The 24,367-nt window shown below is 40.2% G+C and overlaps 3 protein-coding genes across 4 annotated transcripts in view; 2 read left to right on the top strand and 1 right to left on the bottom strand.

Moving 5' to 3' along the window:
- Window positions 1-20,873, bottom strand: part of dop1b (DOP1 leucine zipper like protein B) — a 70,304-nt gene extending 49,431 nt beyond the window's left edge. Inside the window, exon 1 of one of the 2 annotated variants that reach the window (XM_037790979.1) lies at window positions 20,744-20,873. The gene's annotated coding sequence lies outside the window, so the exon portion shown is untranslated. The remainder of the gene's footprint in view (window positions 1-20,743) is intronic. The other variant, XM_037790978.1, reaches the window with a different exon arrangement.
- On the top strand, window positions 8,572-11,891 carry LOC119500935 (potassium voltage-gated channel subfamily E member 2-like). The gene is made up of 2 exons (XM_037790988.1): window positions 8,572-8,732; window positions 11,148-11,891. The coding sequence occupies exons 1-2, from the start codon at window positions 8,703-8,705 to the stop codon at window positions 11,478-11,480; spliced, it is 363 nt and encodes a 120-aa protein (XP_037646916.1). The 5' UTR covers window positions 8,572-8,702; the 3' UTR covers window positions 11,481-11,891.
- casq2 (calsequestrin 2) lies at window positions 14,268-24,367 on the top strand. The gene is made up of 11 exons (XM_037790987.1): window positions 14,268-14,504; window positions 17,104-17,188; window positions 17,627-17,727; window positions 17,844-17,955; window positions 18,426-18,499; window positions 18,580-18,710; window positions 22,005-22,050; window positions 22,156-22,210; window positions 23,378-23,478; window positions 23,584-23,658; window positions 23,741-24,367. Exons 1-11 carry the CDS (start codon window positions 14,268-14,270, stop codon window positions 24,020-24,022), a joined length of 1,299 nt encoding a protein of 432 aa, XP_037646915.1. The 3' UTR covers window positions 24,023-24,367.

Genomic DNA, 24,367 nt, shown 5'->3' with positions numbered 1-24,367 from the left:
ATATTTTAGAATATACACTCCCTTACAAAAAAGTTTATTCAAGTATGCTATTACTGTACTTCTTTTAAACTTAAAATAAGAGAGTATTCTTTCAGATTACATTTTATGTACTTATCAGAGATATTCATAACAAAATTATACTTAAGTTTACTTGGCTTATACTGAAAAGTATATAGAAAAGTCTAAGTATATTTGGCTAAGTACTATAAGTTCACTTAAGAAAACTTACAAGTATACTTGCAGTAAAAACTATTAAACTAGTGTAAAGTGTACTTTCATAAACTAAAAAATGGGCTACAAGTATATAACTAGTCAACAGTGTATAAATTCACTTACAGTATAGTTAATAGAACTAGTTAAACTAGTTGTGTAATCAAAGTTTACTACTCTTACAATTAAAGTACACTTAAAAGTATACTTTTATAAACTACAAAGTGGGCCAATTTAGTCCCTAGAAGTAATGAAATAGTACACTACTACTACTACATTGAGATTCATATACTTATTACATAAAGTATGCTTGGGAATATATATATAAGTATACGTCATAAAATAAAGTACACTTCTTTTTTGTAAGGGCCCATCAGTGTCAGATGAACTCTGTGGATAAGATTTGTTTTCCTAAAAGGCATACTAAGCAGGACTTTCCCCATTGAAACACCACAACATAACCCACTTTGTCTTGGTTTACATTCTATTGGTGATCTGTGCCCCTTTTTGCAGCGACTATGTCTCCTTATCACTGCTGTTTGGGAACTTTTATGCTGCTAATCTTTTGGCAGAGAATGTAAAACAAAGTTTATTGATGCCCAGAATGATCCTCAAAGGCAGCGCTTCCTGACATGCTGTCTACTGCTTCCAACAAGTTACAGGCCTATTAATCGAGTTGTTCAGGATGTAGATGTTTGGGTTTAAAGTTGTGTTGATCCTGGCAGGAATAGAGCTGCCTGAGCGGTTCATCTCAGGACATGAAAATCATTTAGGTATAGTTGCCTGAGCCTGCAAACATCCCAGCGAACATGCTCGTGCTGGCCCACACAAGTATGTGTATACACAGATCTGCATTTGGAACACAGATCTATTAATGCTTTCATGTTATGTTTCTGTATTTGTATAATTTCTTTATTTGAACTGTGTTTTCTTAAAAGTCCATTGTGTACAATTTAGGGGGATTTATTGGCAAAAAATGGAATATAATATTCACAACTGTTTTCATTAGTGTATAATCACCTGAAAAAGTCTTTCTGGGCCCAATGGCATCCCGTGACGGACACGGAAGTTCTAGTATCGCTGTTTGGCCACTACGAAAATTGCTTGCAAGGCAAGTGAATAAGCAACCTTAAGAAATTGCTTCATGTTTGCATAGAACAATTTGTGCCAATCCATCCAGGAGATGTGGAAATATTTCACCAGATAACTGAAAACTTTGACCTGCTGATGCTGCTAGAGGAAAAGTCAGGTAAATCCTACGCACTGGTCCTTTAATGTTTGTGCATGTATTTGTGTCATGCTTACAGGTCACAGTGGTAATGCACTATTCTGTGATCTAGCAGCTGCATCGGGGTGTGCCGATTGCATCTTATCAAGATGGGGAGGCATCTTTGCAAGTTGGGTTTACAAGGCACCTGCGTCATATGTCTCTGACAACAGAGAGGCAGTACCATTCATGTAACAGCTGGTTCGACAGGGAGAAGTGGCAGTTTGGCAGTTCAAGGGTGAACAATTGTGTGTCAGGCTTGCTGACCTCTCTCTCATTGAGCAATGCAAGTCCCACCAGTATAATCCACCCAGTATCAATACTCCTTCACAAGAAGTCCTGGGTACATATTAATAACAAACCATGAAACATATCAAACAGTAGCAGTCAGCAAAGTAAACTGCAAAGCTTACATTTGAAAGCGTCTAGACCAGTTTGTTCTCTTGTCGGCCTGTCCAGCTGGTTCCCTACGGCACCTTAATACTATAGAGGCTGCTCTTGAACGCAGCCTTTTTTGGGTGCAGGGATTTCCAGAAACTCCTCACAGACTATTGTGCTGGTGGTGAAGCCCACCTAAACATTTCTGTCAGGTTTTGGGGGCCAATATGATGCAAAGATTTGATTTTTAAAACCATTGTGAACACATGTACTTTAATTCTGTTAACAATGCTGTCAATATTATCCATTTGTCAATTTTTGTATGGTCTTTTTTCAGAGTCTAAGTGGTCATAAGGCGTACTGCTCTATTGATGAACAGCTTTGTTGAAATTCACTACCAATGTTATCTTTACCAGTGATTTCCCTTTTAAACAAAATGTACAGAACAGGCTGCATTATTTAAGATCCAACCTCCATCTTCGTCAGGCAATTTAATGATAAGCACACTTTACCAGATTATAGGAGCTAGTCAGTGAGCTTGCTTGGTGAAGTCTTTGTTTGAAAGGAAAACCTGCATTGCTTTGCATTTCCACACAGATGGCTGATAACCTCTGGCCTGGAGACGAAGTGCAGAGGATGTTTTTCCAGTGAACAAACTTTCCAGGACCTCAGTACTTTGCATCTAGGAAAATCATTACACACGGGCGATTCTTAGATCAGACCTTTAGGGCGGCTCAGTCCCCAATGAGAATGTGCCATGTGTACAGGGGGACTTATTAGGTTCCACACAAGTCTCAGCTTTACAGAGATACCCAATTTATGCAATTCCAAGACTGTTTAGGGAGCCCAGTATGCAGAAATATTCAAACAAAATATTTGTATAACAGGCAAAAATAACACATTTATACTGCACGCATAAAACTGCATGCGATTATCATAAAGTGGGCATGTCTGTAAATGGGAGACTCGTGGGTACCCATAGAACCCATTTTCAGTCACATATCTTGAGGTCAGAGGTCAAGGGACCCCTTTGAAAATCGCCATGCCAGTTTTCCCTCGCCAAAGTTTAGCCTAACTTTGGAGCTGGTATGACATGGTTAGTACCAATTCCTTTGGTTTTCTAGTTTCATATGATACCAATATATCTTCGTTGTACTGTTAAGACTGAGTCCACTACAGCCTCTTAAAGACAGTATTGTCGGCGGTCTCAGAGGGTTTGATAATTATTTTTTAGGGGTGCTGAGATGAAATTTAGGTGTACTTGAGCACCCCTAAAAAGAGTCTAAAATCGCCCCTGATTAGACATTAGAGCGATCAGCAAATATTGATGCATAGTATGAGTGAGTAGTACTATAAAAACATGTATGTTTTGTATTGTGTATTACTATTAATTATGAATGATCTCAAGGATATTATTGCAATTAAAGGGTTGGAATCATGGTTGTTAAGAAGACCATACTGCAACTGAAATGAAAGTGAGGGATTTGATTTCTGCTAGTTGTTATTGTTAATAGCAAGAGGTAGCAAAATACATATTACATATAAAATAAAGTTTGCTTGTTTGTTTTCCCATCATAAAAAATGCCTTTTTGCTCTTCTTTTGCTATTTAGCCATATTGAAAGTAAAGTAATGTCTCCGTTATTCCCTCTTATTGGGGTGAAGCAGCTATGTAGGGAATGTGGAGCGACCTCTCAAATAAGCTATACCGCAAACACGTAGTCAATGCTTTCCTGTCATTCCCCATTCACAGCCTCGACTAAACTATGGCGGCATGCCTGGTATTCTGGCACTAATCCATGAAAAAGGGCTTCAATGGCAAAAGGAAATATTTCCCTCCTTTAGTAATAACAGCGGAGAGAAGAGTGTCTAGGGGACTGTCCTCGTCTGGGTCAAAGCAACCCATTCCAACAACATTCCTGATTAGTGACGAATTCACAGCACGGCCGCTAGAGTGATAAAGACTTCTTTATGAAAACAATGACTTATTGATACGATGCAGAACAATAGCAGCTTATTTAATAAGTAAGGAAGTTAACTTCATCTCACTCTTGTAAGTCATAATGTATGAAGGGAAAAACAATCCTGATCACATCTCTCACATGGCCCCTTAATAACATGGGACTATGAACTCACTGCCACACTTTCCAGAAAATAAGTAATATCTTTAAAACTTATTTAAGACAGTAAAGAGGGAAACTATGATGGCTCAGGTTAAAAGCGTGTGATATTTCCATCCCTCTTGTTCTCTTGGGTAACCCCTACAGGACCTGAATTATCCTTCTAACATGTTTTGCATTTTCCTGGGAGAAGCAGTGTCATTAGGTATCATGGAAAGATGGTATTTCCCCAAATGATAATAGTAATGTTATCATTGCAGTGGTACTATGATTAAAGTAAAATATTAGCTTTTAAGGGACTGTTTGTAACTTTTTACAGGTATAAATCTACAGGGTCGGGATCTCATGCGTGCTCGCATATGCGCGCTCGCTCGTGGCTACGCTGTTCAGACCGCTCTGCCTGCTTGCCTTCACAGACACAATGCACGCGTTCTCGCTCCACCTCACGTTCATGCGCGCTCACTCCACACTGCAGAAGAGTTAGTAGCTCTGAGGATATCTAGTGAATGTACAGTGGACGTTTGTGCAGAAATAAATGCTGCAGCTCCTCCAGACCAATAGAGGTTTCCCGTGTCTTGTGAAGTGACGGGGCTCCGCAGCGAGTAATGTTATTGCCTCCGACAGGGTGCCGGTGTCTCCCTGCGGGCACAGTGATAACGTTTCTCTTCCTGCTTCAGCCCCGGCACCGATCTGCTTTTCCTGCTTCAGTGGGGCTGAAGCAGGAAAAGCCAACACTAGGATCAGCAGTGATTCGTGGAGAGACCTTCATCTGGTCAGCTAACATTACTGCCAAGCAGCTGAAATATAGAGTGTTATTGTGGTTTTAGCTGACGTGTGTCGCCTCACTGTTTTGAGCGATGCTCGTTCATGTCTATTTAGAGCGAGCAAGTGTGAGCCCGACGCTGACTTTCGTTGACTTAACGGCCACAGGTGTCGCTGTTAACAAGCATTTCTGAAAGTTACAAATAGTCCCTTTAAAAGGCTACAAATTTCTAAATGTCTGATTTCAAACGACTTAAAAAGTCTTGGAGACTTAAATATAGCCCAATGTATGCAACCACACCCGTATTATGCAAATGCACGTTCTGAACAGGCACTGCACTAGTATTACTAATTTGGGTAACTGATAAGGTTTTTGCATTTGTGTTTGGCCTCTGTGTACACAACATGGGATATGGCTTCCTCTGGTAATACCCAATAATGAGATGACATTTTCTAGTTTCCAAAATAACCTTTTCAGCTTCAGCAGGAAGTTACTAGTGAATAGTGTTGCAATTATTCCCTATTAAAGAAATAACATACAAAGCAGTCTCCACTGAGTGATGTTACGCCTGGAAAAGCAGAGCAATGACAGTTTCTGGAATCCTCCCCCCCCCCCCCCCCCCCCCCAAAAAAAACTCTGTGCAGATTTCCCGACATTAATCAACACAATTCTCTGCTGACATCCACATCTCATGCTGACCAGCAGATTAATCAGTGATTCTCAGGAACGTCAGAGGGCCAAGAGACTAATTTATCCCAGAACTTGAATGCTTTATTGGCAAGCGTTCATATTCCTAACTAAAGCAAATAGAATAGCTCAAAAATGTCTCAACTCTGTTCTCACAGTCTGTGAGAACAGAGTTGAGACATTTTTGAGGTATAGAACACCAGGGGTGCCAGTTTTAAAGTGGGCTGGCACTTTTGAGCTAGTCAATGCCATTTACTAAAACACAGTGAAGCATTTCAAAATAATTATAAATGGCATTTGGACCCAAATGTGAGGACATCATGTTCTACAGAAATTAAAAAGCAGATGTCGAAAAGTGGCAGCAGGGACTGTATCAGACACGTCCCCTGGCTATGGAACGGCAAAAACATGTCTGTTCTCCCTGTCTCTGTCTCTGTCTCTTTCAGCATTGATGTCTCGGTGGGCGGGGTGGTCAGCTACAGTCACGATGAAGTCATAGGACTGTGCGTGGGCGTTTTGATACCGAGTTGACAAAATATGGACAAAAATAGCACATGATCCCCGAGTGCAGAGCGCTGAAATGCACTCTGGGAGGAAGTCTTCTCTGCTTTTTTAACTTGGGGAGAGACAGACTGTATGATTGAGAAAGAGGAAGTTAAAATGCACTCAGTGAGTTTGCTAAAAAAACAATCTAAAACAGATCTGGTGTGTGGGTTTTTAAAATCTCTTTATCCATTCTGTGTACAAACAGAAAAATAAATGTCAACATCTGACATAGGCAGTTTATAATTTCTTTTAACCCAATTTCCCCATAACAACACGTCACCCTCCCCTCCCGTCATACCCTCCTCCCATCCTCCCCTCTTGCTGACCTCTAATATCCCATCCAGTCAGCTATATTCTCATCGTGCAGAACAGTCAGTGTGTCTGCGTTATCAAAACATAGTCCCCAGGTCTCACCAAAAGTTTTTTTTGGGAGCGTTTTAAAGAGAATCTGATTTTCTCAAGTTTGATGGAGTACAAAACCTCAGCAATCCACCTACTATGGCTAGGAGGGAAGACGTGTTTTGATTTGAGGGGAATAAGGCATGACTATGGAAAAGTTGTCCACCACTGGGATTCCAATTATAGCTGCAGGGGGTTAGGATCTACGGGAATATGCAATATATTTTGAGAAGTTTTCCAATAGTCAGTTAACCTGGGACAGGCCCACAGCATATGAATAAGATTGGCAGGCGTTTGTTTACATTTATAACTTACGTTTGAAAATATTTTGGCCAACCTAGTATTTGTGTAATGAGCTCAGCGAAGGATCTTGCATTGCAGAACGCCATACCTTGCACAAATAGCATCAGACAGTCCTGTTCCCAAGTCATTCTCCCATGTTCTTTTAAGATTCACAAAGACACCAGGATTTATATTAAATTATAAATAGTAGAGGTGAGACTGCAAGTGTCTAATCTGAAAGGAACGGAAGAGGTGGCTATAAGGCAGGCCAAATTTCAGTGATAGTTCAGCAAAAGACAAGAAAACCTTGTTGTTGTAAAGGTCCCCGATACAGGTAATGCCTTCATCAAACCAAATGCGAAATGTGGGGTTGAGGTGATATAGTTCAAATAGATGATTGTTGTGAACCGGAGCTAGTGTAGAAGAATGGTCCAAGGTCGTGTGTAGGATCTGGCGATGTTGTCTGGCAGATTGCAATCAACTGAAGCCTCTCCTGTGTGTCAAGCGTGTTGAAGAGCGAATGGCCCTCTCTAGAGTCGTTTGGAGCGGAACCAGTGCGAAGAGTGTGTGTGTGTGTGTGTGTACGTGGGAAGTGAGTGGTGAAGCAAGAGAGAGAGAGTGGCGGCAACGGGAGCGAGTAATGTTATCGCTTCCGATGTGAAGAGGACCCGCTCCCTATGTAGATATAAACGGCTCATTCTAAGGTAACGAGAACGCAATGATTCTTATTATCAGGTGATTGTTCCCTAAAGAAAACATACTTATTAATATCATATTCCATTTCTGCCAATAGATCCCCATAAATGTTACACACTGGTCATTTAACTGCACCTTTTCATTTCCATACTTGTAGGTTTTGCATGAGGAAAGCTCTGCATTTGCGATATAGATGACATTCCTTTTTTTATCTTATTAAACTTTCTTTTACATACAACAGTTTAAACATTTGTAAGACATATTACACTTCAGATTAGGGTCTTGCTGTTAATGTTTCCCCCTTTGTCATCTCCCCACTACTCCTTTAGGCTGTGGTTTACCAGTTACAAGCTCATTTTCAGCTCCACTTCTCTGTGTGTGATGTATGCATGTGCATCTGTTTCTTTGTGTTTGTGCTCTTTTATTTATATATTGTTTCATTTTTCTCTTGTTTTTCACTTTACAGAGCAGAAAGTCAGCATAGCGTCCACCCCGCTGGCACGGCACAGCAAAACATAATGATCTGGGACTGATCAGAGGTGGTGGGAGTGCAGCTCTGAGGGGGAGAAACACCGCCCCTTCAAAACACAAGATCCAGTTTCAAGCATTCTTGTCAGCAAAAAGATACTACGCTGAAGTGTCCTTGAGCAAGACCTCTGTAAGGGCTTCAGGGTGCTGCTTTGTGACTCACGTTGATACCTCATTTGACCTCAAATTTAGACCCTATTTCATTTCCTTACTTAACCAAATGGCACATATTTGCTTTTTTACAGAACGGGGGGACAAACAATGTTAATTTGATCATTATAATTAACATTTTTCACTGAAAAACATGTAAGTGCATGTGACTATGACTCTTAAATGTGTTGCATTTTGCTGCCATCTGGGGAGAACTACAGTAAAATCGCTATAGACTGGAAATCAACATCCTCTTGTAGTGTGCTCCCTCTGTGTGGGCAGATGAGGAATTACACCAGCCACTCTCAAACCAGTCACGTCAATCTTGAATTATTCCATTTCCTGCCCTGTATTTGTTGCTGTTATTTGGATTTTAATGCATATATTAATGTTTGTGCATGTGTGTTTCAGGTTAAAATGACTTCCAGCACTCCCTTTTCTTTATCAGCTACATCAGCATTTTGTATGCCTAACATTTTCAAGGTCATGCCCACTGTCGTTTCCTCTCCCACACACACACACACACACACACAAGCTCAAAACACCACTGTTCAGCCAAGGAGAAAAGATTAAAAAAGCAAACACAGTATGAGCACTTTGCTTCTTACTGTAACCAGCTGAGCTCTCTGTCAGTGCCTCTTTGTTTTGTTCCGTTTTCACTCCAAGGTGACCAATTTCATGTTGCGGCCTTCGGAAACCTGGCAGAAGGTTGGTACAGTTAAGCTGAAAAAACAACCAAAACATATTGTTAATTTCTGTTTAGTTAAATGATAATATGATTGTAGGCTGCTGAACCTGTTTCTCATATTATTTATATGGGTGGCTGAAGAAATGTGATTGAATGAGGGTAAGTGTGGTGGACACAATTACTTCGAAGCAATTCAATATAAGTTTTGGCACCAGTGATTTGGCTTTTTTTTTTTTTTTAAAACCTTGTTGCATGCTGCTTTAAAGAATCACATATGACAGAACTGATTTCCTGATTATAGCTGATTGATTTCTTATTGACTTTCAAACCAATATGATTCACCTTTGTAGCAGAGTTTAGCAGTTTAAAGGCCCTAAAAATCCACAGTCATGTGTCCTTTGAGTGTTAAACTCTTAATAAATAACACCTAAGAATGTTTTTTTCTCAACTTCAAATTGAATTGTTGCTTATTTAGTTTTGTATATTTTATGTTGTAGAAAAATACTTATGATGTGAAGCCAAGTTTTCAGAGACTTTAAGATTTTTTTCCAGTGAAATGTGTATATTGTTTGTTTACCCATAGTAACTGGGTTAATTAAAATCAGGGGGGTCGTGTTATACCGTTATTGACGATAACCATGATATTGAGAAATTAAATATTGATATCATGTTAATAATACAAATATGATAATATAGTGTAAATACGGTTGTCAAAGTTAACACAATGCATTAATGCAAATTCATTTTAACGCCACTAATTTCTTTAACACATTAACAAAGTTGTAGCAAGCTCAGTTTTAAAGCTAGAGTGAAGATACTGACATCATATGAAACTAGACCTAAGGAATCCATTGGTACCAACCATTTCATACTAGCTTGTCTTGAAGAAGGTTAAACAATGGTCCAAAGTTACGCTAAATTTTAGCAAGGAAAAACTGTCATGGCCATTTTCAAAGGAGTCCATTGACCTGAAAATAGGTTCTTTGGGTACCCACGAGTCTCTCCTTTACAGACATGCCCACTTTATGATAATCACATGCAGTTTGGGAGAAGTCATAGTCACGTCAGCACACTGACACACTGACAGCTGTTGTTGCCTGTTTGGCTTGAGTTTGATATGTTATGATTTGAGCATATTTGTTTATGCCAAATGCAGTACCTGTGAGGGTTTCTGGACAATATTTGTCATTGTTTTATGTTGATAATTGATTTCCAATAATAAATATATACATACACTTGCATAAAGGAAGCATATTTTCCCACTTCCATGTTGATAAGAGTATTGAATACTTGACAAATTTGTCTTCAAAGTACATTTTGATAAGATAAAAAATGTGTAATTAATCACGATTCAATATTTTAATTGATTGACAGCTCTAATAAATAATCCAGTGCCTCTTAAAGGGGACATATCTTTTTCAGTGCTTGTGCACATACATTTGGGTATCTGGAGTACCAACCAACCCACAAACTATGAAATAAGACAACCCAATCAGGTTTTTGTGGGCTGCCAAAAGATCAGAGAACATGTGATTCAACAAGCCATTCAGATTTGGCTCCTCTTCCTATGTCACATGCAGGATCATTAGAATATATCGCCCACAGCTTGAGAACTACCTTCGCAAAGCTGCACCATATTTTTCTCACAAGCCAATCAGAGCAGACTGGGCTTTTTCTTTCTTTTTCTCAAAAAGACAGAGGGTGAATATATATATATATATATATATATATATATATATATATATATATATATATATATATATATATATTTTTTTTTTTAACATTAAAGCATGTAAACATATTCTAGTAGAAACCCCAAAAACAAGTCAACAGACAGAGGTCAAGGGACCACTTTGAAAATGTCCATGCCAGTTTTTCCTCATGTTTGGTACCAATGGATTCCTTATGTTTTCTGGTTTCATATGACACCAGTGTCTTCACTCTAGCTTTAGCCCGCTACGACCTCCCAAAGATCGGTTGTGTTAATGCGTTAAAACATTTTTTTGTTAACACGTTATCGCGTTAACATTGACAGCCCTATTTTATACAGTTATGGTTACAGACTCTCTCCACCTTCCTACGCTCGGTGTACACTTGTACAATTGGGTGTAATTATTTACCAAAAAAGAGACAAAACACAAATCAACAAAATTAAAGATGAATTTGACTGATAGCATTTTTATTATTATTCAAATGTTCTATCGTTGTCGCAATAATATTGTTATCGTGAATACTTTTGTCCACAATAATCGTGGAGTGAAAACACAATATTGTTACAGCTCTACTTTAAATCTACTTTTTCCTCTCTTATGATTGATTTTAGTTTGCACAAGTCTGAATTTGGACAATATACTCAATCTACTTCATAGACAAGTGGGATTTGTCTTCTCTTCTGGAAATAGCAGAACATCATCCTTTGTTTTCCCTCCAACTAGATGAGTGCATCTGATTGGTCCAACCTGACCCTTCACCTGGAGGGGTCCCTGACCAGCGCTTTGGGTCATTACCTGGACAGCTGGAAGCGTAACGTGACAGCTGCAGACAACGCTTTGGACAAGACCATGGCTGAGGAGAACTTCAGGAACGTCATCTGGTATCTGGCGGTGATGATTGGCATGTTTGCCTTCATTGTTGTGGCGATGCTGGTGAGCACAGTCAAATCCAAGAGGAGAGAGCACTCTAATGACCCCTACCACCAATACATCAAGGACGACTGGACTGCTCAGATACAACAGGGGGATGTTTTCACCAACTTTGCAACTGGATAACGACAGCAAGACACCTAACTCACAGCAGATCATCATTATCATCAGTAGCAGCAGCAGTAGAAGCAAAGTGAATGCTGCTCAAATTTGAAATCAGAATAATAAAATCTACTCAAAATGATGCATCTAACTGGTGGTTTAGCTCTTTAGACCTCCAGACATTTAATCCATTAACATCAATAATGCATTACAACAGTGGTTCCCAAGCTTTTTTGCCATATAGCCCTGTCAGATGAAGTCAAGAATCTCGTCATTGACACCGCCTGTCATCTTTTAAATGTGTTCATTTGAATTGATTAGGAAGAGAATGCTATTTAACACTGTTCATTATATAAAAGTGATTGTTGTTATAGTTATATTGATGTAAATCATAGTGACCCCTGAAATAATGAAATAAAATATGGCTGAATTCCATTTAGCAGTTTTGGTGTCCTCGTATCGTTCACGCTGGCTCACTGTCACACTGTCATGACGGAAACAGCGTGACTTGACCAAAAGCAAGACACCTACAAGCCACTGAGGGGCTGGTATACCGGTACTTGCCTAATTGATGCGTCGCCTCTGTGTAGAATGTCGTTGAATAATTCACATTCCCAAACGTCCGTACAGCCATACTGAAGTGTATTTATTTGTACAACATCAGGTCCATCCAGTGTCGATGGCGATTGACACGCACTTATATCAATTAATAACTTGCATGCAAACAAACAAATATGGCTCAATGGGATACTCAACATGACCGCTACACATGGCGGTCAAAACTGTATGCCTCTTCCGGTAAACAACACACCTGCTCTGTGATTACTGATGCACCTATTACTTTCCCTGTACTCCACATACTGTGCAAAAGGGGAATTACCAAAAGTGGACACATAGGCTACTACGGCCCAATCCCAATGTCCCCCCTTAAAGACTTAAACCCTGAACCCTCAGGAACTTGACTGACATCACCTGGTAAATGAGTGTGAGAGGCTGCAAGGGCTTGAAATGGTATAAATATGAATGGGACAGCACTTTGCGGTGAATTATCACGTTACCTTGACGACGGCAATTGTGGGTTTTAATTTTACACTGCCTATTTGAACATCTTCCAGGGTCTTGACTTAAGAGATTAGAGGTAACTGTCAAAAAAACAATATTTGTTTTTGTCAAATTCACATTAAGCAAAATTAAAAGACCTGGTTGATGAATAAACCAGGTGTGTAATATAGTCTAATGCTTGCATTACTCTAATTGCATGTGTTTTTTATATACCATCTTAAATCCTTAATGTTAATGTTTCTGTGTAAATTCAAATATGCCTTAATATGTGTCGTCCCCTTTGTTTACCCTTTTTTTTTGCCTCCGGGCTTTCCCTGGTAACCGTAGTAACCTTGTGTTTAACGTCACAACACGATGAATTGTGGGTAATTCCCTCAGGCAAAGTCTACAGAAATGTGGACTTATGGAAAGTGTTCATAAAGGGCTCAAAATGCCTGCGAGAGAGCCCTCAAGCACTCGACGATTTCACAGTGGGACAGCCCTAAACCCTCATGGACTTCGCAGGAACGCGCCTTAAAGTTTGTGAGTCTGTGAGTGTTGACATTGGGCTTGGGCCCACTTCATATATAATGAACACAATACAAAAATGGCTCCAACAAAGACTTTCTGGGCCACTTGCAATTTAAAATTGCAAATTTGCAAAATTATAATATTTCCCAAAAAGCTGAGCTACTTGATAATTCTTCTACATATCCCCTAGAAACAGCGGAAAATACCGACTGGGATACAAGCACCTCTAGTTGGGAATCACTGCATTAGAAGTGGTGTTACACCCTCTTCATTCAGCAGGTCATACATTATTTCTACCTGCAGAGGGCAGAAGAGGCTCCTTCCCAAGCAGCTAAAGAGCTATTGTTGAGAGTGGAGAAGAAGAAGAGGGAGGCAAAAATAGAGGTGCAGCTGCTGTGGCTTTGTCAATGGTGTAATAATGGTGGTGGCACATTGAATTCGGACAATTAAAACAAATGCTGATTTAAAAAAAGAATATAATCAGATAGCACATTGCACATGCTAAACTCATGATACCACATCTGCAGAACAACCACTACACACACACATTATTAAGTTGCCCTTTGCACACCTGTTGGCAGATTGTCTCATGAGCTGTCACTTGAAATACACCACCGTTTTCTACTGTAGCACCAAACCAAACGTCCACTGTGTTTTTTGTCCTCACAGACTTAAACACCTCGAAATAACTGAACCCCCCCCCCCCGAAATCTCTGGGGCTCAACTCTCTCCTCCCACATCACCGCCTCCCTCAAAGAGACATCACTGGGAGCAAGAACTGTGCTCACTATTAAACCCCCCACGTGCTATCTCTCTCTCTCTCTCACTTGCAGCTTTATTTTTAGCATTCAAACAACTGGTCTCCTAAAAATGGGCCTGTCCTGCACAAGTAGTGGGAGAGGAGCACTGCTATGTATGGTATCCACCCCCCGGGTACCTCACAGGCCCCGACAGTGCTCCTCTTTCGTCTTTGTGTCTGCAGAGAGAAGGCGTGAAGGAGTGATCACAGGGGGGAGAAACAGTTGCTCCTGTAGGTCCTGAAGATGCTTTAAGTTGGATTTCTCTGCACAGCTTGGGATGCTTGAGAACTGCCACTGAGGGACCAACTTTTACATCCAAAACTTTCCGCAGGATTTCCCTACATTTCCCTGACCTTTGACCTTTGTGATTGTGCAGTTTTATACTGTGAAACCAACACCAAACTCTGACTTTCGGGGTTGTGTGGTATAGCTCCGGACCATGCTCTCACTGTGCTTGTTCCTGCTCCCTTGCCTGAGCCTGGTGCCTCTGGCCCCGGCCACCAAGGGCCTGGAGTTCCCACAGTATGACGGGAAAGACCGAGTCCTGGACATCGATGACAAGAACTACAAGAAAGTGTTGAAGAAGCACAACATGGTGTGCATGTTCTACCACGAGCCCATAGCAGACAGCAAGGAGATGCAAAAACAACACCAGATGACTGAGTTGGTGCTGGAGGTAAAGTATAAAGAATAGGAAAACAAAGTGTTAAAGGGAGCAGAAAATTCTCACGTCCAATTAACCAGAGCCATGTAAAATATTTAGAGAGTTAATGACTCCACAATAGTGGCCAAATAATCAGAGAGCCAACTGGTGAGATATGAAACTTCATCTTAATGTTCGCATGTGTGAGTTCCTTCAAGGTCAATGTGTATCTGTATACTCTACGGGTGCACAATAGTCCAATGAGATGCAGTGATGTCATGTACCTCCATCACCTTAATTCAATGTGTGCTTATATCACTTAGTAATATATCATTAATCTTCCCTGTGGCGCTCCTCTGCTGACAGTATAGGTGTATAGTGTATTATGTTTTAGAGCAGTACATGTGAAGGGCACAACTACCTTCTCCTCTATTGCAGTGTTTTGCTGGTCAAAGCCAAAGTAAGCTTGAAGTTATTTCATATTCAGGCTCGGCTAAACAGCTGGCGTATAATTGATAGATTAAATGAATCTTTTTGTTTGAATCCCGTACGGTAGGAAACAGTTTGCCCTGTCTCATGTTACACGTGGCTGAGGGTGAGCTGCTCTCTCATCTGTGGAAGGTAATCTGAGCCCAGTTCTGATATTAGCTTCACTCATTTGACACAGCACAGGTGGGCCGTGTTACTATAGAGTCAGGCACTCATGTACAGTAACCATGTACAAAGATGAACTTGTTAAAGCTGGTAATATTTGATGTATTTGCTAATAACAGATGGTTTTGCAGCCTTACAACCTGTTTGACATCTGTTTATTTAATTGATGGAAAAAACTTAAGGTGTCCGGTAGAGTTTTCTTGTAAACACACAAAAGATACCATTGTTTACATCCATGTTTGCTGGTTGTGTCTAGACGGTAACCCACAAATTACGAGGCATTGACCTCGAATGATTAAGGTAAGGATAGGTCGCCGGGCAGCAAGTCTCGTGAGAGTTTTTGCAAGTTTCGCAGTTTGTGGGTTATCTTCTCGACATGACCTTGCGTACCACAATAGAGCAATTTCTTCTTCACTGTCATTGTTGGTGCATTGCTACGTTTTTTGGCACATTACCACCACCAACTGTCAATCAGTGGAATAGCTTGAAACTGATGGCCGGATATTAATCGCACAGCCTGCATGCTGACCCTTGTTGCAAGATGCAAACAAAACAGGGATCCACTTGTAAAAGGCATCGCTAAATAGCGCTACTGGTGGTCAAAACTCCACAGGGTACCTTTAACTTAATGCCATAGACTGTATAAACGAAGTGGACGTAGTCACTGTGACATCACCCATTGGTTTGTGGACTGCCGTTTTGAAGCCTGGAGCTCGACATTTTGGCAGTCACCATCTTGTTTTTTTTGCAACCAGAAATGACAGGAGAGGGTGGAGTACAACCGAACGCTGAATAAGACATTTTAAGGCGACCAAATTGTTACAATTAACTTTCATGAACTGAAATAATGCTGTGAAAGGGTTAAAGTTACAAGACGAAAACATGGTCCCAGACCAGACAACGCCGTGGTAGCGACCTGTCAATCACAAAGTAGCCACTCCATAAAGCATCCCCTACTTTATGGTCTATTTGACTCTAAATGGGACCATAATTTACTAAATAAACATCATGCTGTATTGAAGAAGACTTGAAACTAGCGATTGAGACCATAAACTCATGTTTACAATGTTTACTGAGGTAATACATTTAACTAGAAGTGCACTCGGAGAGCGCAAACCTCCGCCAAGGCAGGTTTCATGGTCGCTGCCCCTGCCCCCTCCCCCCCGTCGTTCAGCTTGCGCTATCATCCACTGACGCGTCGTCAGTTACACTGCGTATGTCTTAAAGCCTGTGGTGTTAATGTCATTTCCACCAAGATCTAATGGATTGTTCATTGTGCCACACCCCACCCCTCCAAAAAATTTCATTCAAATCCATCACGGACTTTTGGAGCAATCGTCCAAACGGACAAACAAACAAACCAATGCCGGTGAAAACATTACCTCCTTTCTAGGCCTTTGGCCTTGGCGGAGGTAATTATGAGAAGTAGGCTCATCTTCTCATAGACTTCTATACCATCAGACTTCTTTTTGCAACCGGAGGAGTCGCCCCCTGCTGGCTATTAGAAAGAATGCAAGTTTAAGGCACTTCCACATTGGCTTCACTTTTCAGTTCTGGAGGTAGTCCACGACTTTATACGCCCAGAGTTTTTCACTGTGCACTGAAGACCGCATATAAATCATACTTTAAATACGCTTGTTCTATTTGTGTAAGGGTAATTTCTGGCAGGAGGGTCTCCCTTTTCTCACCTACTGTACTTCCACGAACAAATACACTGTAGCTTTGGTTATATTTAGAACAAGGCAGCCTGAGTGATTATGTAACGGTGTCTCCGTGGCCCCGGGGCAGCTTGAGCACTTCGGTCATATTGCCAACTTTGGTATTAAGACCTTACCCAACACAAGCTAAAAAACAGAAACAGGGATTTGTGTTCTCAGAACCCAAAATGAATAATGTTCTGTTTGTCTGGTTTCTTTACATCTTATGTGTTCAGTCCTGTTCTTACCATTTAATCCTTCATGTTTTCTTTTGGCTGCAGCTTGCTGCTCAGGTTATGGAGGAGAAGGACATTGGGTTTGGAATGATCGACTCCCACAAAGATGCAAAGGTGGCAAAGAAACTGGGTGAGTATGGTAAATTTATATAGTGCTTTTCTAATTTTCCGACCACTCAAAGCTCTTTACACTACATGTCAGCATTGACCCATTCACACACACATGCCAAGCTGCCCATCACATCCTTTGGGAGCAATTTGGGGTTAAGTATCTTGCCCAGGGACACTTCGACATGTGGACTGGAGGAGCTTAGGATCGAACTGCCAATCTTCCAATTGATGGACGACCTGCTCTACCTCTAAGCGAACAGCCACCCTGTATATGAATACAGCATAACCTTTATTTAACCTTCTCTATAGTAGTAGTAGTAGTTGGTATGTATATAGAGATTTGTAAATGCAGTGTTTTTTGCACTTACCTTATGTTGTTTGTGTGAGTGATGCACGTTTTTGTGATGTATGTAAATTGCTTGTCTTTAAATGTATATGTAATTTCCTTCAATCACAGGCCTGAAGGAGGAGGGCAGTGTGTATGTTTTCAAGGCTGATCGAGTGATCGAGTTTGACGGCTTGCTCTCGGCTAACGTCCTGGTGGAGTTCTTGTTGGACGTGAGTAAACTGATTTAAGAGCAGATTCTCAAATGCTAGCACCAATCAACACCAGACTCGCCCAAGTTACAAGCTTACCCCAGTACTTCTCTGTCTGTCTGTCTGTCTGTCTCTAGCTGTTGGAGGAGCCAGTGGAGGTTTTAGACAATGCTCTGGAGCTGAGAGCCTTTGATAGGATGGAGGAAGACATCCGCCTCGTTGGTTACTTCAAGACCGAGGACTCTGAGCGTGAGTGTGTGAGGCTGTTGAACGATACGTTTGTAAAATATAGGGTTTGACAACAGCTCTTGTTAGCTAGGTCTGTGATGTACGCTCTGATGCCCTTCATTATGACATGAGTGCATTTTAACCCCCTCATCTCCACGGATTTACAGATCCATTTTTACCGCTGTCGCACACACAGCTGCCACTGCCTGCTCTCATCTCACGTGCTGTGGCAGAACTGAGTCTAGAGTAGTTTACTTGTGGCAATGAGCTGCAGCTACATCCCATCTGGCCAACTGTGGGAGCATTAAGTGGAGGTCAAAGTTCAGCTATTTCCGCTCCCTGATGTGCAAATGTCATGTATACAACAGCCAAAGAACGCACAAACAGATGTGTGAGCAGGAAAACAAGAGTACAACAAAACCCTGTTGCTTACAGCCTAATCCAATCAAATAAACTCTACATAACTCCTCCTTTCTCTCTTTCATCCTCAGATTATGAAGCGTTTAAAGAAGCTGCAGAGCAGTTCCAGCCCTACATCAAGTTCTTTGCCACATTTGAGAAATCTGTAAGTTACAAACAAACGAATACACGGACGCGTCATTATTCTGCTATGTTCATTATTCATTATTCTATTTGTTGCCTCAGGTGGCCAAAGAGCTGACTCTGAAGTTGAATGAGGTGGATTTCTATGAGCCCTTCATGGAGGAGCCAGTCACCATCCCGGGCAAGCCTCACTCTGAGGAGGAGCTGGTGGCGTTCATAACTGAACACAAACGGTAAATAAAGACCAATGTTGGACTAAATACTCAGACAAATGTGTTTTGACCTGCCTAACTGGGGGATAAGGCACTGCTAAACCACACCGTAACCCGGGTCCACCCAAGACTAACTTCTACACAGTTAAATATGCAGATAAGTGTAAAGAAGATTAGACAGACGTGGCTACAAGTGCAATTGTACAAAGATTTATTAAAAAGGTAAAAATGCTGAAATATAAATAGATGACTACTTTATTGTTATAAACTATTAAAATGCCAAAGCAGGTATCAGATTAAATAGATAAAATAGCAACAATATAGTGACACTAAAATGTCATGCTGGTTCTGGGCAACAGAAAGGTGAGAACAAATATTCCTTATTCTAACACCTATAAAAAAAAGGGTATACTTAGCAGCCAGACGGACTGTTGAAGGGCTAGTATTTATCCAATTCTGCTCCACCATGTGTTCCCCCTAAACCATGCACACACACAAGCGCACTATCACTGCTAACAAACACCCCTAAGCGTTGTGCAATACTTATGCAAACCAAATGGGCAGCGTCCCCAACAGTAAAGCCCAGTTATCACAAAGCACCAACAGGAATGCATAATGCCACAAAACGAGTTGGAAATCTGCTAAACCATAAAACCAAAATATAAAGTAGGATTATGCAAAAGAAACACACTGTAGGCAAAACTATCCAAAATAAATAAATAAATAAAAGTTATTAACTAGGGCTGTCAAAGTTACCGCGATAAGTTTTAAAACTAGAGTGAAGATACTGGATCATATGAAACTAGAAAACCTAAGGAATCCATTGGTACCAACCATGCCATAGGCTAAATAACGCTCCAAACTTACGTTAAATTTTGGTGAGGAAAAACTGGCATGGCCATTTTTAAAGGGGTCCCTTGACCTCTGACCTCAAGATATGTGAATGAAAATGTGTTCTATGGGTACCCACGAGTCTCCCCTTTACAGATATGCTCACTTTATGATAATCACATGCAGTTTTGGGGCAAATCATATTCAAGTCAGCACACTGACACACTGACAGCTGTTGTTGCCTGTTGGGCTGCAGTTTGCCATGTTAGGATTTGGGCATATTTTTTTTATGCTAAATGCAGTACCTGTGAGGGTTTCTGGACAATATGTGTCATTGTTTTGTGTTGTCAATTGATTTCCCATAATAAATATATACATACATTTGCATAAAGTAAGCATATTAGCCCACTCCCATGTTGATAAGAGTACTAAATACTTGAGAAACCTTGAGAGATACATTTTGAACAGATACAAAAATGTGCAAATTAATTTGCGATTAATCATGAATAATCATGCAATTAATCGCGATTAAATAGTTGAATCGATTGACAGTCATATCATTAACAAAATACCAGATTTTCTAGGTTGGCCTTTAAACGAGCCGGCTCTTTGAGCTGATGGGACGATGGGAGTCGGCTCCCTTCCGAGAGCCGTTTTATATTTTTATTTTTTATTAATTCAAGGCAGACTCATAGGACGATCTTCTCCGCGCCACAGGGCACTCCATGCACTGACTGTGACTGAATATTGTGTTAATGACTTCCCTGTGACTAATCAGGTGATGACAGATAAGGATCATACCATCAAGCAGGGAGGGGCGGGGGTGCGCGGCGCGCTGACGGTCTACAGGTACAGAGCAGGAGGAAGAGGAGGAGAGAAAGAAAGAGGAGTGTGATGTGCGAATAGAAGACAAGATGAGTGACAGTCGGAAACGAAGCAGCATGTAAAATTACGGTACTCTGGAAATTATAAAGTTTAGTATAATGATATTGAATGATTTAAGTGATAGATGTGCACACATACTAATCATAGGTCAAAACAAATTAGCTAAATTTGTCTGAATTATAAAAGGCAGAAGTGGTAAAACGAAGAGCCGTTTGAGAGCCGAAAGAGCCGGCTCTTCTTGGTGAGCTGAGCCAAATGATCTGGCTCACTAAACAGAGACAGAATTCCCATCACTAATTCAGAAACAGCGTTGGCAATAACACAACTAAAGCGCCTACCTGTCCGGGTGGGATCCAGGTGGAGGCGCAGTGGCGACTACAGACACATTACTGGAGGACAGCTTTACTAGTGTGCGCTCCGTGGGGTACTTCCAATGTGCCCGGATGTGACAATCAATTGATTGCGGTCAGGTGTAGGCGTCTTCCTTATATGGAAGGTGACAGGTAAGCAGGGGAGGTGGTGACGTCACGTGGAGTTGACCAGCCAGGTAAAAACATAGCTGGGAAGAACCAAAGGAGTACTTGTTGTTTTCCATGCTCTACCAGAAAGTGTCCTTATACTATTGGTACTATTGATCAACCTTTTAATTGAAAAGATTGTGTGGGAAATATTTATATTGGAGTTACTAATTTACTGAAAGAGAAGTGCTGTATCAAAAATATGAGGAATACACTCAGTAATGTTTCTGTCCCTTCTTCTAGATGTGTTTGGTCTTCCTTATTTGAGGATATACAGAGGGAGAAAGCTTGGAAAATTTGTAATAAATGAATCAATAACAAATGTAATGAAGTGTCATTCAAGATATTACATATAATTTACCCGGTAAAACTTGTGTTTGAAAGATTCAAACTGGATATTGATTATAAGTGTGTTTTGTGTGGAAAAAGAGAGTATTTCACATCTATTTTTTCACTGTATATATATACGAGATTGTTCTGGCTTGATGTCGCCAAATTTCTACGAAAGACTTGACATGAATGTTGAAATAAATATGTTTGATGTAATGATATATTTTAGTCAAGATAAAATTGAAAATAACATAATAACATATCATACAATTATTTATTATTTTTTGGAAAATTCCATATTCATAAGAAAAAATGGTCAAGCCAACTTTCCTGCACTTTATTAATGATTTCAAACAATATAGCACCATCTTACCCAATGTTAAAAACAAAAAAGCCATTAAGACTTTTAAATTATTAAAGGACTATAATATAATGTATATAACATAAACTCTGGCATTATGAAATGTATATGTAATTATTTTTTGTTTAGTCTTTTTTTTTCAATTGTCTATGTATCTGTGTGCACCTCTGTAATTGAGCATGTGCTCAATAAAGTTAAATGTATATGTATTTATAAAGTTTATATATATAAACTTATAGCTGGGAAGCGGTAGGAAGGTATAGGAAGGTAGGCCTATAAGTGGGAGAGATATAAGATTAGCCATGCTCTAGTGTATTCAAACAACTTCTTTGTTTAGGTCTATTGTGTGAACACATACTTTAACATTCAATGTGTTTTCTGTGCCATCAGACCAACTCTGAGGAAGCTGCGTGCAGAAGATATGTTTGAGACCTGGGTGAGTGATGATTGATCTGGCTGAAGACGACATTAACAACTTTAAATTTAGTTTTCCCTGACACTCACAATAATGTGACATCTATATTTGTCTTCCTCTTCTCAGGAGGATGACATTGAGGGCATCCACATTGTGGCTTTTGCAGAGGAGGAGGACCCTGGTAAGTGCATATTATAGCCTATATGCTGTACCACTATTTGTTATTGGAGGGGATAAACTTGACACTGTAGAGCACACTAGACCTTTAAAAATGATCCAGCTGAAATAACGAGTCCAGTGTTGCCAACTCTTTTCCATGGCTATTGTTAATAATAATAGCATGGCTATTGTTAGTACTCACATGTCAAACTAGCAGCTTGTTGAAAACTCTGGTGACTCTCGAGTGCACGGACAGAGTGCACGCAGGCAGGCAGGTAGACAGGCAGGCCGTACAATCATTACACAGGTTTATTACAGATACCGGATTTTTTTCTTTTTTTTGTCAGAGCATTTGATTTATTGATTGCTGTTGGGATGTAATGAGAATTTCAACTAATAAAAGAAAAAAAGGCCTTTAAAATCTTTACCAACCCAGCCTTTAATGACTGATAAGCTAATAATAAGACTTGAGTGCAAAAAAACAGTAAGGCAATCCGAGGCTAATGCCACACAGAAAATAGAAATGATAAAAGTGTAATAAGAAAACCAACAAGCCAGATAAAAGGCAAAAAATAAATAAAATAGATAGAAAACAATGACAAACATTTTAAAACAAAAAATTATTAATTATATAATAATGTAACGACAATGGCCATAACACATTCTAATAAAGACAAAATATAAGAGAATTTAATTACTAATACAGAAATGGACAGGCAACCAGTGTAAAGAGCAATAGTTCGTCATTTTGGGAGATGCGTATTCACCTTTTTTGCCGAGAGTTAGATAATGTGATTGATACTACTCTCATGTTAATATGCTAAATATGAGCCAACAGGGAGTTTCGCTTAGCTTAGCATAAAGACTGGAAAAAGATACAGATAAAATAAACAAGATATAATGTGTTCATTAATGAGCTTTAGAGGTGCTGGCAGGCAGATTTTGTAACCTTCGGACAAAGCCAGGCTAACTGTTTCCCTCTGTTTCCAGTCTTTATGCTAAGCTAAGCTAATTAGTTGTAGCTTTCTATGTAACTTACAGACATGAGAGTGGCGTCAATCTTCTCATCAAACTCTAGGTAAGAAAGCAATAAGCATATTTCGCTAAATGTCAAATTGTTCCTTTAAATTGGTTGTACTTAGGCAGCAGAGTTTTCTATTAATTTGATGTTGTGTGAAATTGCTTCCAGATGGTTTTGAGTTCTTGGAGATCCTGAAGGAGGTCGCAAGAGACAACACCCACCTACCTGAGCTCAGCATCGTCTGGATTGATCCTGATGACTTTCCCCTGGTGAGCTGTCAAAGAAAAAGAAAGAAAACATGTGGATAGATATTTAGCTCACATATTGCGGTTCTAATGTGATCTTTTTTATTTGTTGTCGGTGACCCCCTTCAGCTGATCCCCTACTGGGAGAAGACCTTCAAGGTGGACCTGTTCAGACCACAGATTGGAGTTATCAACGTTACAGATGTGAGTCCCTGACACGCTGACAACCTGTCTGCTGTGACATGAATGGTGTGTGACATTATTTGACCTCCCTTTGTGTGAGCAGGCCGACAGCGTGTGGATGGAGATGGATGATGAGGAAGATCTGCCCACCGCCAAGGAGCTGGAGGACTGGATCGAGGATGTGCTCTCTGGCAAAGTCAACACTGAGGATGACGACGACGACGACGACGACGACGATGATGACGACGACGATGACGACGACGACGACGACGATGATGATGATGACGATGATGATGACGATGATGATAATGACACTGACTCCGATGACTCCGATGATGATGATGATGATGATGATGATGACGACGATGATGACGATGATGAGTAGTCCACAGCCTAATCCTAGTAAATGTTAACTCTTCTGTTTTTTTTCTTCAGACTTAGAGTTTAACATTGATCTCAGACAAACTACTGTACAGTAAAATAACTTTTCACAAATAAATACTGTCAAATTTGTACTGAATATGTGCTAATAATAATAATAATAATAATAATAAATCTATCTAATATCCACAAATGATATTTTTTGACAATGTAAATAAGCCTGGAATGGGTTTTTGGATTTCAAAGACAGTACTTAAGTTTCTGGACCAGACATTTCCATTACACATGACGATCTCTCATAAATCTATAAATAACTGTTAATAATAAAGGACTGTCGATGTCAACTGTC

The sequence above is a fragment of the Sebastes umbrosus genome, chromosome 13 (assembly GCF_015220745.1).
Source record: "Sebastes umbrosus isolate fSebUmb1 chromosome 13, fSebUmb1.pri, whole genome shotgun sequence".
In the NCBI taxonomy this organism is placed as follows: Eukaryota; Metazoa; Chordata; class Actinopteri; order Perciformes; family Sebastidae; genus Sebastes; species Sebastes umbrosus.
Note: the sequence above shows the minus strand (reverse complement) of the source record. Positions and strands in the feature narration are given on the sequence as shown.

What these genes read in the sequence shown, in the direction of transcription:
- LOC119500935 (XM_037790988.1), top strand. Translation starts at nt 8,703, where the DNA reads ATGTTGCGGCCTTCGGAAACCTGGCAGAAG. An exon ending in CTTCGGAAACCTGGCAGAAG is followed by an intron (nt 8,733 to 11,147) that starts GTTGGTACAGTT and finishes CCCTCCAACTAG; the next exon opens with ATGAGTGCATCTGATTGGTC.
- casq2 (XM_037790987.1), top strand. Translation starts at nt 14,268, where the DNA reads ATGCTCTCACTGTGCTTGTTCCTGCTCCCTTGCCTGAGCCTGGTGCCT. An exon ending in AAAGGTGGCAAAGAAACTGG is followed by an intron (nt 17,189 to 17,626) that starts GTGAGTATGGTA and finishes CTTCAATCACAG; the next exon opens with GCCTGAAGGAGGAGGGCAGT. An exon ending in TTCATAACTGAACACAAACG is followed by an intron (nt 18,711 to 22,004) that starts GTAAATAAAGAC and finishes CTGTGCCATCAG; the next exon opens with ACCAACTCTGAGGAAGCTGC.